Below are 26,801 nucleotides of genomic sequence, written 5' to 3'. Positions count from 1 at the left end.
GATGCATGGGGTTTCGGCCAGTGCGAGGTTGGAAAATCGGAGGTTTCTTTTGGGTACGTGGAAGTTGATTCTGTCATTGAGGTATTTGGGTCCGTTGTTGTGTAGGCATTTGTAGGTGTGAGTGAGGATTTGAAAGTGACTCTGTTCTCCACGGGGAGCTACTGGAGTCTTCGTAGGTTTTGACTGATGTGTTCATGTCAGGGGATGCCGAAGACGAGTCTGGCGGCGGTGTTCTGTATTGTTTGGAGTTTGCGGAGTAGGGACTTGTTGATGCCAGCGTAGAGTGCGTTCATAGTCCAGTCTGCTGGTGATGAGTGCATGGGTGACTGTCTTCCTAGACTCAGGGGGGATCCACTTGAAGGTCTTGCGGAGGATGCAGAGGGTGTTGAAGCAGCTGGAGGTGACGGCGTTGACCTGTCGGTTCATGATGAGTGATGAGTCGAGTACGATGCCGAGGTTCTTGGTGTGGTCTGGGGGGGTAGGTGGGCTTCCGAGGGTGGTTGGCCACCAGGTGCTGTCCCATACAGAGTCAGAAGATGGACAGTTCACCTTTACCAGGGCAGCGGCGCAATAACTTTTTGATAGGAGTTTTTTATCTCCAGAAAACACCAGCTGCAGTTTTGGGCATATGACCAACGTCAATAGAGGCTGGGTGTTTTGGCCTCGCATTTTCTTGATGAACAGGTCCAGCTACATGTACTCTGTTTAAAAGGACATAACATTTTATTTCCAAATTGCCATAAGTCACCTTAATAAGACAGATATAGGATTGCATGACCCAAGCACAGATGAGCACGTTACTTCCCTTTGGCAACGCTCTTTCTGGTAGGGTTTCTATCTAGCCGCAGATCCCTCACCTCTAGAATAGTCCCCAGGCGTTAGACTGGATTCCAGATGCTTTCAAGCTGAACCTCTGTGCGCCAGTAGGTGGTGCTATGTGGCTGTCCATTGATGCCATTCTGCTCTGGAAATTACATGTGGAGCATTTATAGGCGCCACTCCTGCAATCTGATATCAGTTGCTTTCGAGAGTGTCTGCGCCCCTAGATTCAGAGCCACAAAAGCAAATTGGTGTGACCGGTGTGCATATTCGGACTTGGGAACTTATTAATTGCTAGAGTCCAGTCAAGGAACGGAGAGGTTGGGCGGGTCAGTGAGGAATCTGCAGATATATAGATTCTCTACTAGAAAGAGCATTAAAGAAGGTAAGTCAATTAATCAAACATTTAGAGCGTGACAAATCACCCATGAGGGTCTCGAGGCGCTGGAGCTGTTGGTTGCTGCGTGGAGGTTTGATCATTCAACCACCCAAGTTTTTGTTCTCTTTTAAATTGCTGGAGCAACGGTGTCATCCTGAGGTGCAGGGGGAGGTTGTTCCAAGCTTTGGCTGCCAGGTGCGAGATAGAGCGTCCTCCGCTGTTGGCTCAACAGATTCGTAGGATGTCTGCGAGGGAGAGGGAAGCTGATCGAAGGTGTCTGGTTGGTTGGTGGACGGTCAGGCATTTCTTGATGTATGCTGGCCCTTCCTTGTAGGCGTGGGTCAGCATCTTGAACTAGTAGTATCTCTTCAGAATCCGGAGTTAGTGTAGTTTCTTGCGATGTGGTGTGATGTGGGTTTTTCTAGGGCTGTCGAGTATGAGTCTTGCCTCTGAATTTTGCGTTGTCTGGAGTCTCTTCAGGAGGTGTGCAGTGATTCCTACGTAGAGTGTGTTTTCGTAGTCCAGTCTGCTGGTGATGAGGGCCTGCATGATCTTCTTTGGCTCTGTGGCTAAATAATTTGGTTCTTCTGACAGAGACTTCTAGACAAAGATTCCGGACCTTTTCAATAGATGCTAAAGCCGTACAGTGCTTCAAAGCATTAGACAGCGTGGTTCAACTCGTTGATTCGAACGTAAGCAGTACTTCACTTTCAAGTCAAACTTTGGATTACTTCTGGTAAAAATTTATTTTGAAATATTATGTTCGAGGCATATGAGCTGCAGATTACACACTTTTGCATAGATCGCCATCTGGTGTTGGGCTCGGATGTTTGCAGTTTGTTTTTCCTCTTGGAAAGTCTTTGGAAGTCACGAGATCGGTGACTCCTCCTTTGGATCATACTGCGCATGGGCTTCGGCTCCATCCTCAGATTGTTTTTTTCCACTATCGGGTTCGGATGTAATCTTTGCGCTCCGGTTCCGAACAGCTTCCAGTTCGACGATCGACGCGCAATCCTCACCCACATCGCGGTATTGTTTTGATCGCGATCTCCCCACTCGACGCGCCTTCTCATCGGCACAGACTTTCGGTTCCAGTCGTCGACGGCGGCCTTCGGGCCTAACCAAGCTCCGGTCCCGGCTCATGGAAAGGACGCCATTTAAAAAGTGCCCTCGATGTGGGTCCAAATTTCCCCACACCGATCTTCACGAGGTATGCAACCTCTGCCTCTCCCCTGAACACGAGGCGTGTAAGTCTTTCCGATCCAAAAAGACTATTCGGGACCGAAGAGCCAGAAGAACTATGGCACACTCCTCGACGTCCATTCCAGTCGACATCTTCGGAGACGGAATCGACGATCCAGAGCAGCGTCGCACCAAAGAGGACCTCGTCAGCACTTCCGTGGCCGACGAATCAGATGTGGAGGACATCACTCCGGCACAGAGGGTCGTGAGTACCAATCTACCCCCCCCCAAACCCTTGCCGGCTCCGAAAAAGGCTGCGGTCACGCCTTCGCCTCCGGGCCTAGGTAAAACCAAAGACACTGCTTCACACACCCCACCTTCGGGCCCGGTGAAGAAGCCAAGTAAGCCTTCAGGCAGCTCGGGCTCGAGCCAGCCTACCAGTGGCGCCGATAAACACGCTTCGGCACCGAAAAAGAGACCGCTCTCCACCTCGACACCAAGCTCCGCACCGAAGCCTTCGGGGTCGAAACCCAGCTCTTCAGTACCGACGCCATCTTCGGTACTGACAAAACCACACAAGGCCACCGGCACCGACACTTCCAAACCTAAGTCGAGCTCGGCGCCGACCAAGCGACCGGAGGTTCCCAAGCCGGGTTCCAAGCAAACCGGCACCGAAAAGCCTAAAAAGACAACGGCCCAGACGCCTTCACCGCCGACGGACCAAATACTTTCTCCAGAACTATTTACACCGGATCCCTTGCAAACGACTCTCACTAGGGATCCGAAAACTGGTCATTTGACACTCGCTACCAAGAAAAGACATTTGGACAAACCGGCTCCGCCTCCACCTCCACCTCCAAAGAGGAAGGACTCTGCTACTTCTCCATTCAGAATACCTTCCCCACCTCCTTCACCTCCTCCGCCTTCTCCACCTCCACCCCCTCCGTCTTCTCCACCCCCACCTCATCGCTCTCCGACCCCGTCTCCAGACGACGATGATCAGGGGGATCCATATCATGATATAGGGATGTGCCCCAGGACCCCACCCCTACAGGATCCCCAGACCCATGGGGCGACTACAATAACCCCGATATCCCCGACGTCCCACAAGATGACCTTTACCCCTCCAGGCCATCTCCACCGGAAGACTCACTAGGGTTCCACCATCTAATCCAGAGGGTGGCACACTATCATGGGGTGGACTTGCACAATGACCCCGTGGAGGAGGATTTCCTCCTCGACACATTTGATACCACACATAGGTCTACTTCCATATTACCTATACTTAAAGGGGTGGTAAAGCATGCGCCAGAGGTTTTTAAAGACCCCGTTAGGGCCAGGGTCATTAACCCCCGTATAGATAAAAAATACAATGCTGCACCCACAGATCCCTCCTACATCAGGGGGCCAGCGACACTAGATTCCCTAGTGGTGTCTACTGCACGGAAAAGAGCAAATTCCCAGGCGTCAGGCGAAGCACCACCACCTGGCAAAGAGTCAAAGCTCCTAGACGCATCAAGAAAACGCACTGTGTCACAGGCAGCCAATATATGGCGTATCGCCAATACCCAAGCGCTATTGGCCAGATATGATAGGGCACATTATGATGAGCTAGAAAGCATAATGCACCATCTCTCTGAAAAATATAAAGCTAGGGCCAACAAATTAATTCAAGAGGGTAAGACTATCACTAACACCTCTATTCGTTGTGCTTTAGATGCAGCAGACACAACCTCCAGGGCCATTAATACTAGCGTCCTCCTCCGTCGCCATGCTTGTTTGAGAATATCCGGTTTTAAACCGGAGGTACAAGCCTCCATCCTTAATCACCCTTTTGACCAGGAACACCTATTTGGACCAAAGGTGGATGAGGCCCTGGAAAAAATGAAGAAGGACACAGACACGGCGAAGTCCATGGGGGCCTTACAGTCACATACTCCTAGACGCTCCTTTCGCCGCTCTTCCTTTCCAAGTACATCTAGAGGCTACTCCTCAGACAACGCGTCCACTTCCTATAAATCCCCCACTCAGTCCACCTTCTGAAAGGGGTATCAAAGAGGCGGCTATAGGGGTAACAACAATAAGGGCAGAGGCAAAACAAATACCGCCCGCTCTGCCACACCGCCTACCCAATGACTTCCCCCCGCTCCCCCCAGACCATCCCACTCCGGCCGGGGGCAGGCTTCAAAATTTCCTTCCGGTCTGGGAGACCATCACCTCAGACAAATGGGTAACAGAAATAATTCGATCAGGCTACTGCCTAGAATTAAAATCTATCCCCCCAAAACATTCCACCCAGACAGCGCCTCATGTCACAACAACATTTAATGTTGCTGAAACAGGAGGTAATCTCCCTTCTACAGAAGCAGGCAATACAACACGTTCCTGTCATACAACAAAATATGGGAGTCTACTCCCTATATTTTCTCATACCAAAAAGGGACGAGACCCTACGACCCATCCTGGATCTCCGGCTCCTAAACACATACATACACTCAGACCATTTTCATATGGTAACGCTTCAACAGGTACTTCCGCTCCTCTCTCAAAACGACTTCCTCACGACTCTGGACCTAAAAGACGCGTACTTCCACATTCCAGTGCACTACGCTTACAGAAAGTACCTCAGATTTGTAGTGGACGGACAACACTACCAATTCAAAGTGCTCCCATTCGGAGTTACAACAGCACCACGGGTATTCACCAAGTGCCTAGCAGTGGTGGCAGCACACTTGAGAAGACAACACATTCACGTCTTCCCATACCTAGACGACTGGTTGATAAAAGCCAGTTTATACAACCAGTGTGTACAACACACCTCCACCACAATCCAATTACTTCACCAACTGGGCTTCACCGTAAATCACCAAAAGCCCCAGCTGCAACCATCCCACATACAGCAATACCTCGGTGCCACCATAAACACTTCAAAAGCGCTAGCCTACCCCAATCCGGCCAGGATAGCAAACATTCAGGCTCTACGAGCCAAATTCATAGCACAACACTCACTTCCTGCTCGAGTGTTCATGCAACTAATAGGGATGATGGCCTCTTGCATTTTCATAGTACCTCACGCAAGACTCCAGATGCGTCCTCTCCAAGAGTGCTTAGCGCGCCAATGGAACCAGGCCCAGGGCAACTGACAGAACTGGTGTTGGTAGACGGTCGTACCCATCGCTCTCTGCAGTGGTGGAACACCACAAACCTTTCCAAAGGTCGACCGTTCCTGGACCCGGTTCCTCAGATAGTACTGACAATGGACGCATCGCTCTCCGGCTGGGGAGCTCATCTATTACATCTCACCATGCAGGGCACATGGACACCTCAACAAAAGTTACTCCATATCAACCATCTGGAGTTACTAGCAATCTTCTTAGCCCTCAAATCTTTTCAAACACAGATTTCAGGCAAGGCAGTCCTGATTCGCACAGACAACATGACAGCCATGTATTATATCCAGAAACAAGGCGGCACACACTCTGCACAGCTCTCTCAATTAGCACAGAGCATATGGAGATGGGCAATACCCCACAAAATCTTTCTCATAGCTCAACATGTCCCAGGAGTCCAAAACACAGTGGCAGATCTGCTCAGCAGACAAACACAACAAATCCACGAGTGGGAACTTCACCCACAGGTTCTTCGTCCGTTCTTTCAAATGTGGGGGCATCCACAGATAGACCTCTTTGCCACCCACGAGAACGCAAAATGCCCAAGCTTCGCCAGATACCCACACCCATTATCCAAAGGAAATGCAATATGGATGAACTGGTCAGGCAGATTTGCGTACGCTTTTCCGCCTCTCCCACTCATTCCACTAGTGGTGCGCAAACTACAGCAACACTCCCTCCCACTAATCCTAGTAGCTCCAACGTGGGCCAGACAACCATGGTACACCACACTCCTGGAACTATCTGTAGTACCGCACCAAAAATTACACCTCTCACCATGCCTTCTAACCCAGAACCATGGAGAGATCAGGCACCCGGACCCAGCTCAGCTCAACCTTGCGATCTGGCTCCTGAGATCCTAGAGTTCGGATACCTAAATCTTCCCCCTGACTGTATGAACGTCATCAGAGAAGCTAGACGACCTACCACTAGAGCGTGCTACGCCGCCAAGTGGAAACGATTTGTTGTCTATTGCCATAACAACACCATCAATCCCCTGGACGTGTCTATTCAACACATCATAGGCTACTTACTCCACCTACAGAGGTGTAATCTAGCCTATACGTCCATTCAACTACATCTCGCAGCTATTGCAGCTTACCTACAAAACAGGCAACATCTATCACTCTTTAGAGTACCTGCCATTAAAGCCTTCATGGAAGGCCTAAAAAGAATAATTCCCCCCAGAGTACCACCCTCACCTGTGTGGAATTTAAACATCGTTTTCACAAGGCTAATGGGCCCTCCTTTCGAACCCTTACACAAATGCGAACTGCAATTCCTGACGTGGAAGACAGCTTTCCTTGTAGCCATCACTTACCTTAGAAGGGTCAGTGAGATACAAGCATTTACCATACAAGAAACTTTTCTTCAACTGCACCATAACAAGGTGGTTCTCCGTATTAACCCAAAATTCCTACCTAAAGTCATTTCCCCTTTTCACCTAAACCAATCAGAAGAACTACCAGTATTTTTCTCGCAACCACAAACCGTTGCAGAAAGGGCTCTGCACACACTAGATGTCAAACGAGCCTTACTCTACTACATCGAGAGAACACAACCTTTCCGTAAGACCAAACAACTGTTTGTCTCTTTCTCCCCACCACACAAAGGCAACCCCATCTCAAAATCAGGGATAGCTCGGTGGATTGTAAAATGCATTCAAATTTGCTACCACAAAGCAAACGAACACTATCTGTTCCCCCTAAAGCCCATTCTACACGAAAGATAGGGGCTACCATGGCATTCTTAGGGAACATTCCATTAGATGATATCTGCAAAGCAGCTACATGGTCAACACCGCACACTTTCACCAAACACTATTGTGTAGATGTGCAAACTAAGCAACAAGCTAGTGTGGGCCAGGCTGTACTAAAAACATTATTTCAAACCACTGCAACAGATACGGGTGGTCGCCGCTAGGGTTGGCAACTGCTGTATAGTCTATGCAAAAGTGTGTAATCTGCAGCTCATATGCCTCGAACGGAATATGCTACTTACCAGTATGCATCTGTTCTTGGCATGCAGAGCTGCAGATCTACACACACCCACCCGCCTCCCCGGCTACCTGTATCTGTTCCAGCTTATCTTATTTAGATACACACACATGGGTTTCTTCACTGTTATTACTACGCTCCATCTTTCCCTGCTGGCGAAAAACAATCTGAGGATGGAGCCGAAGCCCATGCGCAGTATGAGCCAAAGGAGGAGTCACCGATCTCGTGACTTCCAAAGACTTTCCAAGAGGAAAAACAAACTGCAAACATCCGAGCCCAACACCAGATGGCGATCTATGCAAAAGTGTGTAGATCTGCAGCTCTACATGCCAAGAACAGATGCATACTGGTAAGTAGCATATTCCTTCCATCATAATATATATTTTTACATTTTTATAAATTTTTCTAGTGTGTGACTTCACTTTTTTAAATAAAATTTTCAGCTTATATCCAACATTGTGTGGATATTGAAGTTAAAATCTTTGAAATTTAGATGCACTACTATTTAACTACACTAAGAACCTACAATTTATACAAGGAAAGGCTTGTTGCTAGAGTCAAGCTACCAAACGCAAGTCAAGGATTCTTTACAGAAACAGTTTATCTTGCCCAATATTTTGACACTCCCATGGCTGACACTTCTGCTATGCTTTTCTCTATATGATGAAGTTTGCTATGCAAAAGACAGGAAGGCAGTAAGTTCTGGCTGCTTCATTTCATTATGAAATGTACCTTGTATATATTAATTAATTGCAAAGCTTTTATCACTGCAGAGTTTTAAGCCATACAATGGCAAAATGGCTGCTTGAAATAAATGTAGGTGCATACCCGTCCGATCGATCTTGACCATGCTCTCCAAGTGGCCATGAGATTTGGCAACTGAAGGGTATACCTGCTCAAGCCGCTTCTGAATGTTCACTGTCGCCATTTTCACAATATCCGCCGCAGAGCCCTGCACAGTGGTGTTCACAGCCTGACGCTCTGCCTAAGGAAAAGATGAACAACGGGTTCTTATTCGGAATACCACATGCAGTCGCACAGTATATATAATATACACGTTAATGAGATCATGGCTACCTACAGAAGGCGATGCACCATTTCAAGAAGAGGCACGTGATGCCTTTCTTAACACACTCGCTGCAGGAACCATTGGTAACTGTGCCAAGTGAAGCCCCCAAGGGTAAAGGTCAAGCCACAATTACTGCAATAATTACAGCAGCCAGGGGTAACAGTGCCAAGTGTGGGTTTAATAAAACACACATTCGAGCAGCCAGGGGTGAGTATGCCAGGAGATGACCCCAATAATATGCCAATTACAGAATCTATGTGTATCTGTGCAAGGTTATAACCCCATTAATGCAAACAAGACAGCGCCTATGGGCAACTGCCATGTGTGCTCCCACTAGTATGCTTATTAAAGCGGTCTATAGAAATCCTGGTAAGTGATGGCTGTTATTACAATAAATGCAGATTCACTGGGTAACTACGTGATGCCCCTGTTCGTTACAGCTGCCATAGGAGACTGTGTCAGGTCACACCCCATTAACACAATAAATACACAAATCCTGTAGGTATGTGTAACTGTGTCAGGTGATGCCCCCACTACTGCATGTGCTGTACATGTTCTCTTTACTCCTTCCATTAAAATAATTAAACCATTTCAATTTCAGACACTGCTCTACCTGGTTACCAGTAGCCAGTGCTTGCATCCTTTCATTACGCTGAAAACACCAGCCTGAGGCTGGAGCAGTGCAGTTTACAAGTGTCCAAAACAACAATAGCCCACTCTTCGTTACCAGACCACGTACAGAGGCCACTGCCTGGAGAAGACCAGACTCTTGCTCTAGTGCTACACAGACCACTCACGTGCGCTCTAATATGAGGGTTTGGGTCCTTGATCGCAGGCAGGTACCGACGTCTCCCACGAAGGGTCTGTACAAAGCCATCTCGGGTGCAGTTTTTCACTGTGTCCTTCAGAAATCTGTGAATCCCTAGAGAAGAACCAAAGGTTGGGTTTAGAAAAGGGACTATGTGGTCAGGTGATGTTCACACAGCAGACACAGTGTAATAAGGCAAAGGTTAAAGCCAGGAATCCAAGGAGAACTGATAAGATAGTGATGTCCAGTTGAAGGAGCAACATGATGAAATCTCATGCTGGCACCTACATAAAAAACCAGGCATGTCTAACAGGTGACTGGGAAGTAAAATGCACGAAAACATAAAAGACTGCAATTCAGAGGCCTCAGGAAAAATTACAGAACAGCATAGACATGATAAAGTCTAAGCCTTGTGAAACGAATGCAACATTATAAGGTTCTTCTAAAAAAAAAAAAAGTAATACATCGTTCAGGAACAACACAGTGGAAATAGCACCATGGATATATGAAAGCAAAACAGTAAACCACAGCTATGATATACTTGAAGAAGAACAAGGTAATGGTAAGAAAGATAATGTGCTTGCAAAACATAATATTGAGAGAATAACATGAGATTTAAAAGCAGAAGACATATGGAGCTGAGCAAAGAGAGAAGAATGTCAGAGAAAAGATGAGAAGGTAACTGTAAGGACGATCCTAAGAGACATAAGAGAAGGACTAAGGGAACTTCAAGGGGGCTCAGGGAGAAGATCCTGAGGGAATAATCAGGGAGATCAGATAAAAGTTACTGTAGGATGAAAAGTACAACCATGGACAAAATACTGAGAAACAGTATGGGAGACCAAATACACAGAGGAGGATCAGTGAGAAGCGAGTGTTTCCTATTTGGGCAGCAGACCATTGCCGAGCTGCCCGCAGCACTGGTATAGTTATTTGTGTTTTTGTTATCTGTTGAACTCAGTCCTGGTTTTGTATTGTACATGGCTATACATGCAGACCATGTCTCTCCACTCTTCCCTTAGCGTGCCCTCCTCCTTCTTCCCTGCCCCACTCACCCCCTACCCTTGTAGTTGCCTGTGGGACATGGGGGAGTGCAAGATTATTTGGCCTTATACTGCTCCAGACTTTTAATATCCTAACCTGGAAAAGCCGCAGCATGCACACTCCGGTTAAGCAATATAGAGTACAGACCTTCCTTAAGCGCAAGGGGTGCACTCATTTGGGTGAAAGTGAGGACTCTCCTGTAGGCGCTCCTTATTGGCCACCATGTCCTTATTTATGCCCCCAACACTAATCAACCCACCTTCTTTCGGCACCTCTCCCTCTTGTTGGCCAGGTGGGAACAAATCCCGTGGCTCATCAGGGGGACTTTAACGCAGTTCTGGACCCTACTATGGACCGCTCGCACCCTGCTCCCTAACCTATTGACAGTTGCTAATGCAAAGGCCCTTTCGGCCTGGCTGCATCAGTGGGCTTTTCCTGGATGCCTGGAGACACTGCGATCCAGGCCTGCGACTCTACTCCTCCTAGTCCCTAGTTCACAAGGTTTATGCGTGCTTGGATCGCATTGTTTGCTCCCTGACCCTCTGCCCCTCTCTTGCATCACTGGACTACATGGGAAGGGAACTCTCCAAACACAATCCCTTGATGTCGATTCTCCGCTGGGGCAGGCCACCCTCGCTGAGCCCTACTTGGCAGCTTCAGCCTTCCGCCCTTGAGGACCTCCTGTTCCATGAGACCCTGGCTGGTAAGATCCAGAACTATTTTGATCGTAACAAGGGCACATCCTCTACCCCAGTGCTGGTGTGGGAGGCCTTTAAGGTGGTCATTCGTGATGAGTGCATACAGACCCCGGTGGGAGTCCGTCCTAGCATCCCACGGAATCTCGACGCCGCTGAGTGGAAATATGTTGACACCGAACATAGGGTGACTTCCGATCCTCACCTTCAGTCCTCTTTGACCACTCTACGGGAAGCAGAGGCCCGGCTACTAGAGCACCTCCACTGCTTAGACTATGCTAGGTACCATGCGAAGATGCACCCTCCTCTGCCTTACCCATGTCGGGGTCAGTCTTCCCTGGAATCTATCCCTCCTTCTGATGGTAGACCTCATCTGTCTACATATCATTACTGCCAGGAATCAGCAAAGTTGCTGAAAAGCATGCTAATTCTGCTCTCTCGTCATTTTTGGAAAATAATAATGGTCTCCATCCCTCACAAACTGGATTTAGACTCTGAACAAGGTACGGAGACCGCCATTCTGGCAGTTGTAGAAGAAGCCAGAAAAAGTTTAGATGATGGAGGCTGTTCTGTTATTATCCTGTTTGATCTCAGCACAGCCTTCAACATGGTTAACCATTTGCTGCTGATTCAGAGACTTGGGGAGGTAGGAGTGGTTGGGACGGATCTTAAGTGGATGCAATCCTTTCTGGAGGATAGGTCTTTCCAGGTGTTTGACGATAAAATTAACTCCGAATGTATGCTTCTTAGCTGTGAAGTTCCGCAGGGTTCGTCCCTGAGCCCCACTCTATTTAATGTATACATGAGGCCCCTGGCAGAGGTCGTGCAGCCTTTAGGTATCCAGATTGTCACCTATGCCGATGACACTCAGCTGGCTGTTTCTCTCAATCAGCTTGACAAAACTGGACTTGATCTAGCTTTGTGTCTAGAAAGGGTGGCAGTATGGATGGAAGGCTCGTACCTGAAACTTAACGGGGCCAAGACGGAGCTGATGCTCCTCAGTCAATCGCCCACTCTGAACGTTGGCCTGCCCTGGCCCAGCTGTTTTGGTCTAATCCCCTCCCCTAAAAAACAGATTAAGAGTTTGGGTGTTTGGCTTGATTGCAATCTTGATTTTAGGGAGCAAGCACGGAAGGTTGCAGCTAGCTGCTTTGGGATTCTAAGGATGATACGGAAAATCCTCCTTCTGTTGCCTTTTCCTACCAGAAGATTGATGGTTCAAGCATTGATTCTCTCTCGGCTTGACTATGCCAATGCCCTCTATCTGGTAGCCCCACGCTTCACCACCCAAAAAAATGCAGACTGTGCAAAACTGTGCCTGCTCCTGAACATCACTAGCCGTCAATCAGCAAAGCCCGTCATGGCCATCCTCCACTGGCCTCCCATCCAGGAGAGAGTCAAGTTTCAGGCTCTGTGCATTGCACACAAAGCACTGTCAGCCAAGGGACAGCCTATTATTCGTACCATCATCTCGCCCTACCATCCTAATAGAGCCTCGAGGTCAGATAATAAACATCTGGCGGCAGTCCCTAAAATCAAACGATCACGAAGTGGAGGACGTCTCTTTTCCTGTAACACTGGTAGGTTGTGGAACCGTCTCCCCCTCCATATTCGTCTTGAGACCAATTATCTGACCTTTCGAAAACTCATAAAAACCTTTTTATTCCCCTAAACACTGCTCGGAGTTCGTGATTGGACTGCTATCAGCGCTAGGATGCCCCCAGGTAGCCAAGCACTCTAGAAATGCTGATTCGTTCATTCATTCATTAAAGCAATCGCTTTTTCTAATGCGGTCCATACCATACCTCCATATGGCCCAGTGATTCCACTGCTGGGCTCAGTCCAACAGGTAACACCTGTGGGCTTTCACCACCCAGGGAATCGCCAGACACGCTTTTTCAATAATGGCATAAGCTACTTCATGCTGCAGTAACGAATGACTAATGTCCAAAATTGAACAATGCCCATGATCAAAGTCTTGTCAAAGAACGGCTTCTAGCCCGGTTCCTGATGCACCCATTTGCAAAATAAATTCCCTGTGAAGTTGGGACATTTTAACCAGATTTCGTACACAAGCCTGATTTCAGGGTTAAAAAAGAGCTTTTGGATCTGAACCTCAGGGTTCTTGAGGTGTAGATATTTTATTTAAAAGGATTGTAAGTTGTTCAGTTCAGAGCTGAAAAGTGTGAGACAAAATGCCTATAACCGAAAAAGTGAACCTCTCTATTAGTGCATGATCTGGAAATCCTTTACAGAGCCTGAACATTCTTGACTTGTGGCTGAACAAGGCAAATGCCAATCAGGTGTCTCAAATAGTGGACTTGGGCAATCTCAGCCTTACGTTTAGCCAGACTGGCTGTTTAACCTGCCTCCTGAAGAGATGTCAAGATGACCTCAAGGTGATGAAAATGGAACTTACAGTCAGGGCTAAAGAAGACAATACCATCTATAGAGCCTGCTACAAATGTTCACTGGGACTAAAGAACTCGATCGTTGAGATGCTGGAACATGTCAGGCGCCTCATATAAGCCAAAAAGCAATATCTTAAAATGCAAGAGTTCAGAAAGGGGTTGTAATGACGGCTTTGAGCCTATCTGATTCCTTTAGGGAATCTGCCAATAGCCCTTAGTGAGGCCCAGGGAGGTACTAATAATAAAAGCCTTCACCAGTTGTTTATGATATCGTCCACATGTGGCAAGCGGTAAGCATCGAAGGTGGATACCTCATTAACTTGAAGTAACTCGATACAGGAGCAAATTGACTCTTCCTTTCCAGGAACAAACACTATGGCAGATATCCTCTCGCTACCTGAAGGTTCTGGGATTCCTACAGCTATCTCTTTCTAAAATGCTTCTCTTTTGCTTTGGGTATAGAATGGGGCCAAGCTCTAATCCTGGTCTGCAGTGAGGTGTTTTTTGCATGTTCGACTAGGGAAGTATGCCTGGGCGAATGGTTCCAGCTGAAAATGGTTCAGGACAGAGTCAATGGTGGAACTGGCACCACTGAAGTTGTAGCCAGTATAGACGAAGGTCCTAGAAACAATAACTGCAGCATATGGTTGGAGTCATGGCCCAGCTTGGGGTCAGTCAGTGCCTAGGAAAGACCCGGTGGCAGAAGTTTCATCTGGCTCCCCCATAAACTGACTGGATCCTCTAGTTAAACTTTAAAAAATCTGCAGCACGGCCTCCTTAAAGTCTGAAACCTGCTGTGGAATCGAGTGATATGGCACTTGGGTATATCAGCCCAACGTTCACCATAGGGTCCAAGTCAGGCTCTGAAGATGAATGAGGCTGCTGACTGAGTTACCTCCCCCCAGTGCCGGAGCATCTGTATGTCGAGGAGCGTTAGGTGTGGTTTTTGCTCAATTGGTCATTGGAATTGTCTGTTGAATTTACCTTAGGCCTACCTGATGAGGGCAACCTCAACTGAGAATAACCTAACTTCTTGTGTTCTGACACATGAAACTTGGCCTCTCTTTTACAGATGTCCTTCCGGTGCATCAACGAACACTTGCTGGACAATGTAGTCTGCTTAGTCCTGAAGCATCATAAGCAGACATCATATGGGTTCATCACCAACATGTACTTCAAAGACAAGTGGCTTGACACCTGTCATCTTTGAAGGTGACAATCCTACACATTGCCAAAGGAAAGATATTGATACTTGTGTGAAAAACTGAAATCGGTACGAGCGGATCTTCAGATCTGAGTCTTCGGGTATAAGGTCAATGCGCAACAATGGCACTTCATGCAGCTCCATGTTGTAATATCATGAGGTCAGTGCTGCCATCTCTCTACACACAGGAGCTATTGCAAGGGTTTCCAGATACAATCCAGTGCCTTGGGAGAATCTTAAGGTGAAGAAACCGTAGTTAGTACTATCCATCAGAATGAAGTAATTTGTATTGCAAAATTGTCACATGTTCTACACGATGAATGATACAAAGTTCTCTGGCATCGATATATTCAGATGTCGGTTTAGTCTCCAACCAGGGTGTATAGATCAAGTGGTGTCTGTTACATTTTTGGTGTGGTTTATGGAGTTAGAAGTGATGTGGTATAACTACATGTAGTAATGGATGGTGAAATAGGAGCCCCTCCTTTAGTTGTAGCGAGGTTGATCAGGAAAATAGATAGCATCATTGGGGAATGTAGCACGGTAAACAGAGTAAATGTGCATTATGTAAATTATGATATAGCAGTGCTGGGCAACTTACATTTGGAGCAAATTACACTGTGGAGCAATACTGAGAAAACAGCAAGGAACAATGAAGATACTGGCAGAATGGTAAGAAGAACTAAATAGAAAACCCTAGTATATTTAAGACAGATAGTGAGGAAACAATGAGCAGAGTAAAGATATTGAGAAAATGAGAAGAAGAATCGGAGATTAAATACTGAATGAAGATGTTGATGGATGATCAAAGATACTGGGGGAATGGTAAGGACAATAAGAAAGAACATACAGGAACAGGAACTGGCAAACAGAGAAGTCAAAAAGTAAATGAAAAGAAGAATCACAAGAAGATACAGGGGGAATCAGAACAAACAGAAAGAATATATGGAGGGAACATAAAGGACAAACGAAATATACTGCAGAATGTGAGCAAAAGGGAACAATAGACTGAGGCAATGAAAAAGGCAGAAAGCAAGTACTGAGCGAATGGGAAGGATGATTAGAAAATGAGATAATAAGAACATAAAAGATACTAAGGTAATTGTATGTAAAAACCAGAGACAAGTTATTTTGGGGACATGAATCACAGAGAAGACACAACCGCAATCACGAAGGTAGAACCAAAATAAAATACTGCAGCAACATTGGCGAAAATAGAAAAGATACTGAGGAAAGCTTAAGAATGATCCTAGAGGGGAGGAGCTTAGCGCGTGATCAAGATGGCCGCGTGAGCCTAGAGCTCCCGAGACCCTCGCTCCCTCCGGCATCTATCCTGTCTATTATCCTGTACTTGATGCCCGGACTATTGGAGAGGATCTGCTGCTGAGGCGGGAACCGTTGTCCGGGTCGAAATCGCCCACCGGAGACCGAAGTTATACTGCCTGGAAGTTTGGGGCCTAATCCCCGCACGGTGCCCGGGACTTGCGTTGGCACAGTGCCCGTGCCCTAATTGAACAACAGCGGCCTGGTCGGGGAGGAGTCGTCGGAGGTGGAGGGGACTTCACTTTCGCTTTCGATTTCGCCTTCCAGTCTCCAGGGCGCCCGGGACGGGGCGTGCGCGGCGCCAGCCACTGGTTGCATGCCCATTTACCCTGCACGGGCCAGGAGATTGTCTACACGGCGGATTGAGATGTCGACCAGGTCGGACGCCGAAAAGCTGAAGCCCAAGAACACCAGGCGGGGCACCTCCACCCAGACTAATACCATGGATCGCTATGCCCATCAGAGGGGGTCCCCGGGAGAATCGGGCCCGACGTCGGAAGCCTCGAAGGACGCGGCGTCCCCCTCCACAGAATTAACCCTGCAGGACATCATGGGGGCCATCGAAGGGATGAAGTCCTCGATTGGGCAGCAATTTGAGACCCTGGCACAAAAAGTGGATGCCATATCGATAGATGTCAACCTGGTTCGGGCCGACCTCGGCAAAACTAATGAGCGGGTTCAGTCCTTGGACCTCAAGACTGCCGGCCTCCTGGGCGATGTCTCCGGCCTCCAGCAGGAAGTCCGTACTCTCCGGGCAGCAAATGATCACTTCGCCCGCCGGTTGGAGGACTTCGAAGGCCGTGCTAGGCGCAACAACGTCCGCATCATTGGGGTCCCGGAAAATTCGGAGGAGCAGTCGGTGGACCTGTTCGTGGAGGACCTGGTGGTGAACCATCTGGCACCCAAAGGCCTTAGCAAGTTCTTCACCGTCGAACGGGCCCATAGAGTCCCTGGCGGGAGGCCTAAGGTGGGGGCCCCACCAAGGCCGATTGTCGCCCGGATCTTTAATTTCAGGGATCGAGATGCCATACTACAAGCATCGCGGATGGCCGGCCCGCTGCCATTCCAGAACACTACTGTAAGCTTTTATCCGGACTTCACTCAGATGGTGCAAAAGCAGCGGCAAGGCTTCATGGCGGTCAAGAGGAGACTGCGTGAGATGGGACTAAAATATGCCATGCTCTTTCCTGCAAGGTTGCGGGTGGTGTTCGAAGAGCGAACTTTCTTTTTTGAGGCACCCGACATGGTCGGAGACTGGTTGGACACTCTGCCCCAAGGGCGACATGGCGTGGAACGCTCTGGTGGCGCGGATGGTGCCGGTGATGAACATTGACCCGGGACTCAAGTATCACGACTCCGATCCCTCCGGGAGGTTGACAGTCCGGGGGGTGGCGGGGGCGGTAGGGGAGCTTTTCCTCCTCTGGGGTTCTTTCCGTAGACTAGTTTTATAAGGGGCGACAGGCACACTGCAAGTTGGGGGGCACTTTAGAGCTTACGCAGGGGTGCAGGGTGGGGGGTGGGGGGGGTTTGTTGTTGGGGTTGTTGTTGTTTTTGGTTCTGCAAGGCGTCATGATGCAAGCTCCTGTGGTTCGGGTCGGGTTCCGCGTGGGTGGTGGTGGTCTCCTTACATGCTGGGATGGGGGGTAGGGGCCTCAAAATACTCAGTTGGAATGTGAATGGCCTGGGGGATCGTATTAAGCGTGGGATTGTACTGCAATTTCTGAAGAGATGTGCCCCTGATATTGTCCTCTTGCAAGAGACGCACTTGATTGGCAACACGTGCCATGCACTCAATCGTAAAGGCTATAAGTTTGTTGCGCATTCCGGGTTCACCTCGGGTTCCAGAGGGGCGGGAATACTAGTCAGGTCCTCTCTCCCATTTGAGGTTGACTCTACTACTGTAGACGATAGGGGGCGCTTCGCGGCAGTGGCGGGACGGTGGGAGGGCAGGACGCTGGTCCTGGTGTCGGTTTATGTCCCCCCTGCATTGCAGCCCACTACCCTAGCGGACTTAGAGAGGACTTTACTGGGTCTCCCAGAGGGCGTGTTGGTGGTGGGTGGTGACTTTAATGCAGTCGGCTCAGGCCTGCTTGACAGGCACCCGCAGAGGATTTCGGGGGGGGGCTCAGAAGTGGCTTCCTGATTTCATAGACACCCTAGGGCTGGTTGACTGTTGGAGAATGTTGCATCCCACACAACGGCAGTACACTTTCCACTCAGGTGCGCACGGCAGTCTCTCCAGAATTGATTATGTCCTTACTTTGGCCGCACACGCTTCTAGTGTCTCTGAGGCCAGGCACATGGCACGAGGTATTTCTGACCATTCTCCGGTGTGGATCTGTATGGATGTTGCCAGAGGAGTGTGTGGGAGGGTGGCCCCAATTAACCCGTGGCATCTCCGAGACCCTGTGACTCGTAGTGCGGTACTTAAGGCGATCGACCGTTATTTTCAAGAAAACCTCGGTTCGGTCACGTCGGCGGTGTCCTTGTGGGAAGCATTCAAAACCGTGATTCGGGGTGAGGCCCTCTCCTTGATTACAGCGGCCAAGCGTCGGAGGGACGCGGAGGTCGCCCAGCTTGAGGCGGAGATCGCAGAACTAGGGCTGGCCCTGGAGGGTGAGGTCACGGAGGGGGCGCTGCACGAATTGAGCCTTAAGCAATCGGAGTACAGGGCCCTCGTGACTGACGCAGCCAAGGCTCTGAGTAGGGAACAGCGAGGCCGTCTGTACGACGTCGGGGACAAGGCCGGGAAATTGATCGCGTGGCTGGACAAGAAGGAGAGGGTCAATCGAGTGGTGCCGGACCTAGTGACGGAGGCTGGCGTCCTGGTCACGGAGCCGGAGGACATAGTCCAGTGCTTTGCGGATTACTTCCGCACGGTCTATACATCCGTGTCGGACAGGCCTGTGGAGGACTCATGTGCACTCCTGCGCGATCTCGCCCTGCCTTGCCTCTCCGACGTGGACAGGGACGACCTTGATGGCGACATCACGGTCGATGAGATCGCGGGGGCGATCCGTTCTTTGCGTCCGGGCAAGGCCTCGGGTCCGAATGGCCTGCCCATGGAGCTCTACAAACTCCAGCCGGACAAGATTGCCCCGCATCTACGAGCCATGTTTGTGGAGGCGCGGGCGACGGGTTCCCTCCCGCCCGACCAGCGCCTGGCAACGATCGTGGTCATCCATAAAGATGGCAAGCCTAGAGACAGGTGCAGTTCATACCGGCCGATCTCGCTCCTTAACGCTGAGCCTAAGATCCTTGCTAAAATCCTCGCAAACCGGCTAGTCAGGGTGATCGGTGACCTGATCCACCCCGACCAATCTGGATTCATCCCACATCGGAATACTGCGTTGAATCTTAGGCGCATTCATGGTGTGATCGCAAGGGTCGGGACGATGCGGGAACCGGCCGTGGTGGCGGCGCTCGACGCAACGATGGCATTCGACACGGTTGAGTGGGCATATTTGTGGGCCGCGCTCGCAAAGTTCGGCTTCGGGCCCGGATTTGTGGGCTGGGTAAGGCTCTTATATGAAGGACCTCTCGCCAAAGTTGCGGTTAACGGGAGGGCCTCCAATCCCTTCGACTTGGGAAGGGGTACCAGGCAGGGTTGTCCCCTCTCGCCGCTGTTGTTCGCTCTCGCCCTTGAGCCGCTAGCGGCATGGATACGGTGGCACCCAGACGTGAGGGGGATTCGCTGGTCCCCCGACCACGAGGACCGCATTTCCCTCTATGCCGACGACATTCTGCTCTATCTTACCTCACCCCGGAAGTCCCTTATAGTTGTCTGCGACATCTTGACTTCCTTCGGGAGGAACTCGGGGCTCACCATCAACTGGGGTAAGTCATATCTGTACGCCCTGTGTGGAGACGCTCCGGTTCCCCCGCGGAATTGCCCGATCCAGATCGCCCGGGAGGGCTTTCAGTATCTTGGGATCTATATTACAGCCGACCCCACGGTACGGTATGAGCGAAACCTGCTCCCTCCGTTGGCGCGCCTGCGGCGGGACGTGGCGGGCTGGAGGCGGCTGCCGCTTTCCCTCCTCGGTCGTGCGGCGCTCTTTAAAATGATGTCGCTTCCCCGCTTTCTCTACGCCCTGCAGAACACCCAGGAGCTGGTCCCGGCCAGTTACTTTCGGGAGGTCGAGAGTCTACAGCGTTCGCTGCTGTGGGACGGCCGCCCGCGTATAGCGATAGCAAAACTAACTCTCCCTTGGTATGACGGTGGTATCGCGCTTCCCGACATCCGGAGATACTATTGGGCCTCCCAACTGAGCGCAGTCAACCACGGAGTCTACGGTCCTGCGCTTAGCCCCGGCTTTGCTATGGACCGGTGGTTGTTGCGGGGTGGTGGCTACTATAGGGCACTTTATTCAAGGGCCCCGGCTGGATCCCTCACGGGGCCGACCGGGGTGGCGGTGCACGTGTGGAAGGCAGTCACGAACTCCCTGGGGTGGAAGGATAGACTCACACTGGCCACTCCGCTGTTTGACTCGGACATGCTGGGGAAACTCTGGAACTCTAAGGGTTTCGACAAATGGGACCTGATTGGTATCTCCAGGGTGGGGGACATGCTGGCCAAGGGGCGGATTAAGTCGTTTACAGAGCTGCAGACGGAATATGCGCTAGAGGGCACGGAATACTTCCGGTACGTGCAGGTACGTCATGCGCTCCGGTCGGTCCTCGTTGAGGGGGAGAAGGTGCCTGAATCCTCTCCGTTGGAGGACCGGATCTTGGACGGCCATGTGCCGGAGAGCACAATCTCTCTCATTTACAAGAAGCTGGTGAACGTCCGTACCGATCTCCTCCTGGGGGTGCGGGACCAGTGGACTAGAGACGGTCTTGAGCTGGACGATGAGGACTGGCAGTGCGCTGTCTCCTCCCCGAAAGAGGTTGCCATCCCCGCCAGGCTGCGGCTGGTCCAGCTTAAGATACTCCACAGAGTCTATGTCACTGGTCCCCGGTTGGTCCACATGGGTTTCTCCGAGGACGGGCTTTGTAAGAGGGGCTGCGGGATGGTGGGCACCTTCCTGCACATTATATGGGAGTGTGGTGTGATTGCGGAATTGTGGAAGCAGATTCATGTTGTGATGCAGGAGGTCACGGGTATTGTGTTGCACTCAGAGGCGCGGCGCTGTCTCTTGAACGTGTGGGGCCCTACAGACTACGACGCTGCGCAGACTCAATGGGTGACCCTTGGTAATATGGTGGCCAAGCGGGATATTGCACGATTGTGGGGATCCCCTAACCCGCCCACCCTGGATGCATGGAAGGATAACATGGACTGGTGCATGTTTCGGGAGAAAACAGTGTATTGTGCACGGGGGAGGCCCAAGAAATGGCACAAGGTGTGGGGGGGGTGGAACCAGTATAGGGGGTACATCTGCCTGCCTCCTGCCACTGACCCGCCAGAGGAGCACCTTTCCCCCTAGCCCCACTTCCGACTTGAGTTTTGCGGATGAAATCTGATAGAAAGTTAGTGCCTCTGCCTCTCCCTCCCCTCCACACTTGAGGGCTGATCTGATGGTGGATATGGGGCCGCCTCATCGGTGGGATCTGGCGCGAACACATGATGTACATTGCCTTGCTTGTCACGTTTTTCTTTAAAAATTGAAACCTTTTTTCTCTCCTGCATTACAGCTGTAGAAGACTACATATGTTGATTGACGAGCTGCCGAACCTCCGGGTTGTCGGCTGAATAGCTGTGTATCTGAAATATCCGAATAAAGGTTTTTAAAAAAAAAAAAAAAAAAAAAAAAAGAATGATCCTAGAGAAGGTACAGAGAGGGAATATCAATGATGATCACAGAGAAGCTACTGATAGAATAGTGATGGCAAAAGAGAGCTGATATTGTAGTAATGGGAAGGAAGAACACCAAGAAGGTACAGCAAAAATGGAAGAGTGGTCATAGAAAAATACAGAGGGACTGGGAAGAATTATTAGAGAAGATATAAAAGGAATGGGTATGGAAGTTCACAGAGATAATAATGGGCAAACCAACCAGTGAGAAATACTTCAGGACAGAGAAGATCAATCATAAAATAAAAAAAGATTACGAGGGAACGGAAATGATGATGAGAGATATGATACTGAGTATATGGGTAGGACGAATAGAAAGAAAGCTCTCAGGAATGGAAAAAAATTGTAACAAATAATAAACTCAGGATCTGGGAGAGATAACCAGAAAGAAAGGCAATTGAAGAAAAGACAGAATGGTAAGGATAATGGGCGAGAAGATACTGAAGGAATGGGAAGGCCAACCTTAAAGGAATAATGATGAAATAGACAAATCTGAGGGCTGAAGGTAAGGAGAATTCGTGAGAAGAGGCAGAAGATCAGTAAAGGAGGTCTAGCAGCAGTAAAATAAAGATGACATAAGGAGTTTTTCTTTGAAAAAAAACCAGAATGGTATGTACCAGCTTAAATTATTTACACTAATTACAATAAAATGGATACAAATAGCCATTGGTGTTTCAATTTGTGCGATTACCTGAATATCTCGCTTTAAAGGATTCAATGTAGCTGGCTGCATCATTCTCATCGATACCCATCTGCTCTCCAAGGGATCTTGCACCCATTCCGTAGACTATTCCATAGCAAATCTGCCAAGACAAACACTCTCAATCTCACTACGAAAACAGGGGCACAGATGTCCTACGTCTTTAGAATGCCAGGCACTTAATAGATTCTCAACTTCCAATGAAAGACAAAGGCCCCAAGTAGTGCGAGACATACTGGAGTTGAATTCTGGTGCCAACTACATCACTGAAAGTGTTGACGTCCTGGGTTTAACGCGTGCCTCTAGACTAGGGTTCTCCAAAGTCGGTCTTGGAGGGCCAGATCCATGCCAAATGTTTAAGATCTCTACATGTCTCTAAATGGGGGTATGCAAAAAATCTCTGGCATGGATCGGGCCCTCCAGGACCGACTTTGGAGAACCCTGCTCTAGACCAACATTTCCTAAAAATGTTAGTCTGGCCGCACAAGTCGCAAATGAGCAAACAATAAATTCTGAGAAAACTTCATTAACAGTTGAAAATCATAGGAAGACAAAAAAAATAGTCTACTTCTTAGATTTGTAGAATTCTAATTGTCTTGTCAATATGGTCTCATACAGGTGCATGTTCTTAAATCATTCTACAAAAGGTTCTCAACAAATATTTATGGAAGGACAAAGTAGGTTAAGATCATTTTTATTATTTATTTAGATATATATTTCAGGGGTTTGATAAAGTGTGAGAGGTGTGGCGCAGCGGCCAGGGCGGCTGAACTCGAAGCCCGGGGTTCATGGTTCTAGTCCCAGCACCAGCTCAGCCCAGCACCATGTGACTCTGGGCAATAGCTCGCTTAATATCCCCGACGGCCCCCAGCCCCTTGAGACCCTTAGGGGTGATTAGTTAGCGCTTTACAAGTACCGGGTTATAAAGTGCAAAGGAAGAATGTCTTCCAGAGTACATTGTAATGCAGTATTTCAAATACAGGCTGCTGCTTTGAGAAAAGCATTGTGTGCTAAGTTGGGTTAAAACTAGCTTATAACAAGCACTGCAAAGGTCTGACATTTGTATCAGGAGTGTGTACGCCATACAAACATCAAACCCAGTGGCTTTCAACATTTTTGTTGTGTTCTGGGGAGCAAGTTGACACAAAAACAACAGAAAATATGGATGTTACAGAAAAAAATCATTATGTTTTCTGTAATATCCATTTGTCAATCTGTTTGTTAGTGCTATTTTCTGCGTTGCTTATTGCTTGCCAACTGATTATAAATAAATAAGCCAGTCAACCTGGAATAGTAAAATCAAAGTAAACGATATAGAATATGGTTCCAAAGTAGCTGCTGTGCTTATAACCGGTTAGCAAAATTCTGATTGATTACAAATGAAATCTAGACCCTCAATCATTTCATTGGGAGTGGAAAGACGCACCTAAACAGACAAAGGAAACTGGTCAGACTAAAATACTCGGTGGCCTGATACAAGATGAGCTGAACTTTGGCTCAAGCGATTGCCTGATAATCCTGAGCAGAATAAACCAAAGGTTAAAGGAAGCTGACCCATATTCCTTGTAAAGTAAATATACTATATAATGTTTAGCATGAATTCTGCCAGCGCCATATTCATCAGACCCAAAAACCAGATAAAGATGTGATACAGTAGCGGTGGGGAGCATAGTGGGAGCACAAGTAATTGTACTCTGTAACACAGATATTTTTTTAAGTCACACATGTTTACATATTATGGATATTTACATTATATTACAATACTGCAGAAAGAGATATTGTGATTGGTCCATGTGAGAAGTTGGCCTGGTATATTCTGTCCACTAGTTATAGTGGACACCTTGCACCAGTCCAAACGACCCTTATTGATGATTAGGTTAAAGACAACCTTTCTTGAAAGCTATCCTAGTGGTAGCTATGGAGAGCAGCCTTCAGGCTAAGTCTCGAAGGAATGTAAAGCAGCTTGTTTTACCAGATCAGAACCTCCTGAATGACCAAATGAAACTAGAAATTCAGACAGAATCCTTCCATCTTGTAAGGTAACAACTGCAGGTGCAGTGTCAGTCAAAACTACAATTTTTTTAAACCATATTCCATTAGACATACAACACAGTGTTAAAATACATACAAATACAAATTATCTGACCAATCATTAAGATGTAACCAAAGAAATTCCCTTAATCATACAGCATTAAAATAACCTAAAAATTAATACAATTTTGTGTGGCTGCTCAACAGAGAAACGGCCAGGGACCCTATAGTAATGCTGAGGAGATAGGACAGAACAATAGCCACTACACAGAGTTTGATAAACTAAGCCATAAAGGAACATCTTCAAGAATTATATATGGTCGATGGAAGGGGAACTTGAGGAATACCTAGGGGAGGTGGAGCTTCCCAGACTGGAACGACAGGTTAGCAAGGAAATCGAAGCTGACCTTACTTTGGAAGAGATAAAAGAAGCAATCAAGGCACTGAACAGGAGAAAGACGCCGGGAAGCAATGGATTTCCCGTTGAGTTCTACCAGGCATATATTGATCAGTTGGCAGGGCTGTTACTAGAGGTATACAGAGAAGCAGGACAGAAGGGAATAATGCCTCTGACACTCAGGGAAGGAGTTATTTGTATGGTGCCCAAACCGGGGGGGGGGGGGGGACGCAACGGACCTGGCAGCATACCGACCTTTAACAATGCTGAATGTTGATAGCAAGGTCTTGTGCAAGATACTGGCGGGGAGATTGACGGGTATCGTGAGCGACTTAGTACATGAGGAACAGTGCAGATTCATCAGGAGCGAAGCAAGGCATTGAATTTGCATAGGCTGGTGCATGTAATGCATGCGGTGAAAGACAGTCAGGAGAACCTAGCACTTTTGTCTGTGGATATCACAAAGGCCTTTGACATGGTTGAATGGACATATCTCCAGAGGGTACTGCAGCGTATGGGCTTCGGCCCAAATTTTGTCACTGGGTAAAGGTACTATACACTTCCCCAGGAGTACGGGTGCATAGTGGAGGCATTCTGTCAACGAGCTGGGAGATGAGGAGGGGTACGAGGCTGGGTTGCCCACTCTCGCCATTTCTGTTTGAGGTGAGCCCGATGATATCGGGACTAACCCGATCCATCCAGTTCTGGAACACGCTACTGACCTACACTATGGGGAGGGTGGCGGTGGCGGTGGCCAAGATGGTGCTCCTCTCAAGGTGTCTTTATACAATCCAGAACATGGATAGCCTCTTGATCCACCTGGTATGGGTGGGAAGGCGGAGCAGGGTAGCATTGCCGCAATTGAAACATGACACACAGAAAGGGGGGGGGGGGGGAGGATGAGCCTCACGGATTTTAAGTTGTATTATTATGCATCTAAGTTGCAGTATGTGGCACAATGGGTGTCGGACGAGGACAACCCTGAGAAGCGAATGCTAAGGGGAACACATGGGACAATCTCATTGATGGAGCTGCTCATGCTATGAAATAGGGTACCTGAGGGAACTCCATATCTTATAAGCCAAACAGCAGAGATTTGGGAACAAGTGATTAAGAAAGTGTTTAAGAAACCACCATTTGCCAGGGACTTAGATAACTGGACGCTCCTGCCGTTTCGTCGTATAGACTGTGATAGGTCAATGGCGCGATGGAGAGAGCGGAGATGCATAACATTGGGGGACCTATAGCCGGGAGAGACATGTCTGACTTTTGAAGAAGCGCAGGAGGCATTCAGGGTGACAAGGGGACAGTTCCTCCAATATGCTAAAATAACGGACACAGCGAGGGAAATATGGACGGACTTCCCGAACGCCCCAAGGGAATTAGGCCCTTTACAGCTACTGTTTCCACGGTCCTGGGGGGGGGTAAATCAGGGTTGTCATGTTTGATAGTTGCCAAGAACTATTCTCTCCTTGGTAAGAGGGGGGTTTCTAGTGGCACCGTGAGCTAGCTGGTATACAGGCTGACATATTCGGTAGGGGTGTCCAGAATCAATCTGACTCCAATCCTACAGTATATGTTTTCTAAACACGCAGATCCTGCATAGGTTCATAGGAACTACACAACAGTGGCATAAGGACGTATTAGAATGGGCACGAGCAGAGGAAATATACATGAAGAAGATCTGTAGGGATGATAAGTTGGAGGGGGACGTAATCGAGTGGGTAGCATTCATGAACAGTATGACTAGAGATAACGGAGAGAATGATGAAGAC

At 48.6% G+C, this 26,801-nt stretch overlaps 1 protein-coding gene across 4 annotated transcripts in view; it reads right to left on the bottom strand.

Moving 5' to 3' along the window:
* POLQ (DNA polymerase theta) overlaps window positions 1-26,801 on the bottom strand; it is a 580,345-nt gene that overhangs the window by 101,989 nt on the left and 451,555 nt on the right. For all 4 annotated transcript variants that reach the window (XM_085621032.1, XM_085621029.1, XM_085621031.1 and 1 more), the window contains exons 27-29: window positions 22,590-22,701; window positions 9,414-9,538; window positions 8,376-8,532 (exon numbers count right to left, since the gene is read on the bottom strand). In XM_085621032.1, the coding sequence (XP_085477158.1) occupies window positions 8,376-8,532; window positions 9,414-9,538; window positions 22,590-22,701 (394 nt within the window). The remainder of the gene's footprint in view (window positions 1-8,375; window positions 8,533-9,413; window positions 9,539-22,589; window positions 22,702-26,801) is intronic.

This window comes from Triturus cristatus, chromosome 8 (assembly GCF_964204655.1).
Source record: "Triturus cristatus chromosome 8, aTriCri1.1, whole genome shotgun sequence".
NCBI classification, from domain to species: domain Eukaryota; kingdom Metazoa; phylum Chordata; class Amphibia; order Caudata; family Salamandridae; genus Triturus; species Triturus cristatus.
The sequence above is the reverse complement of the archived record's forward strand: the minus strand, read 5'-3'. Positions and strand labels throughout refer to the sequence as shown.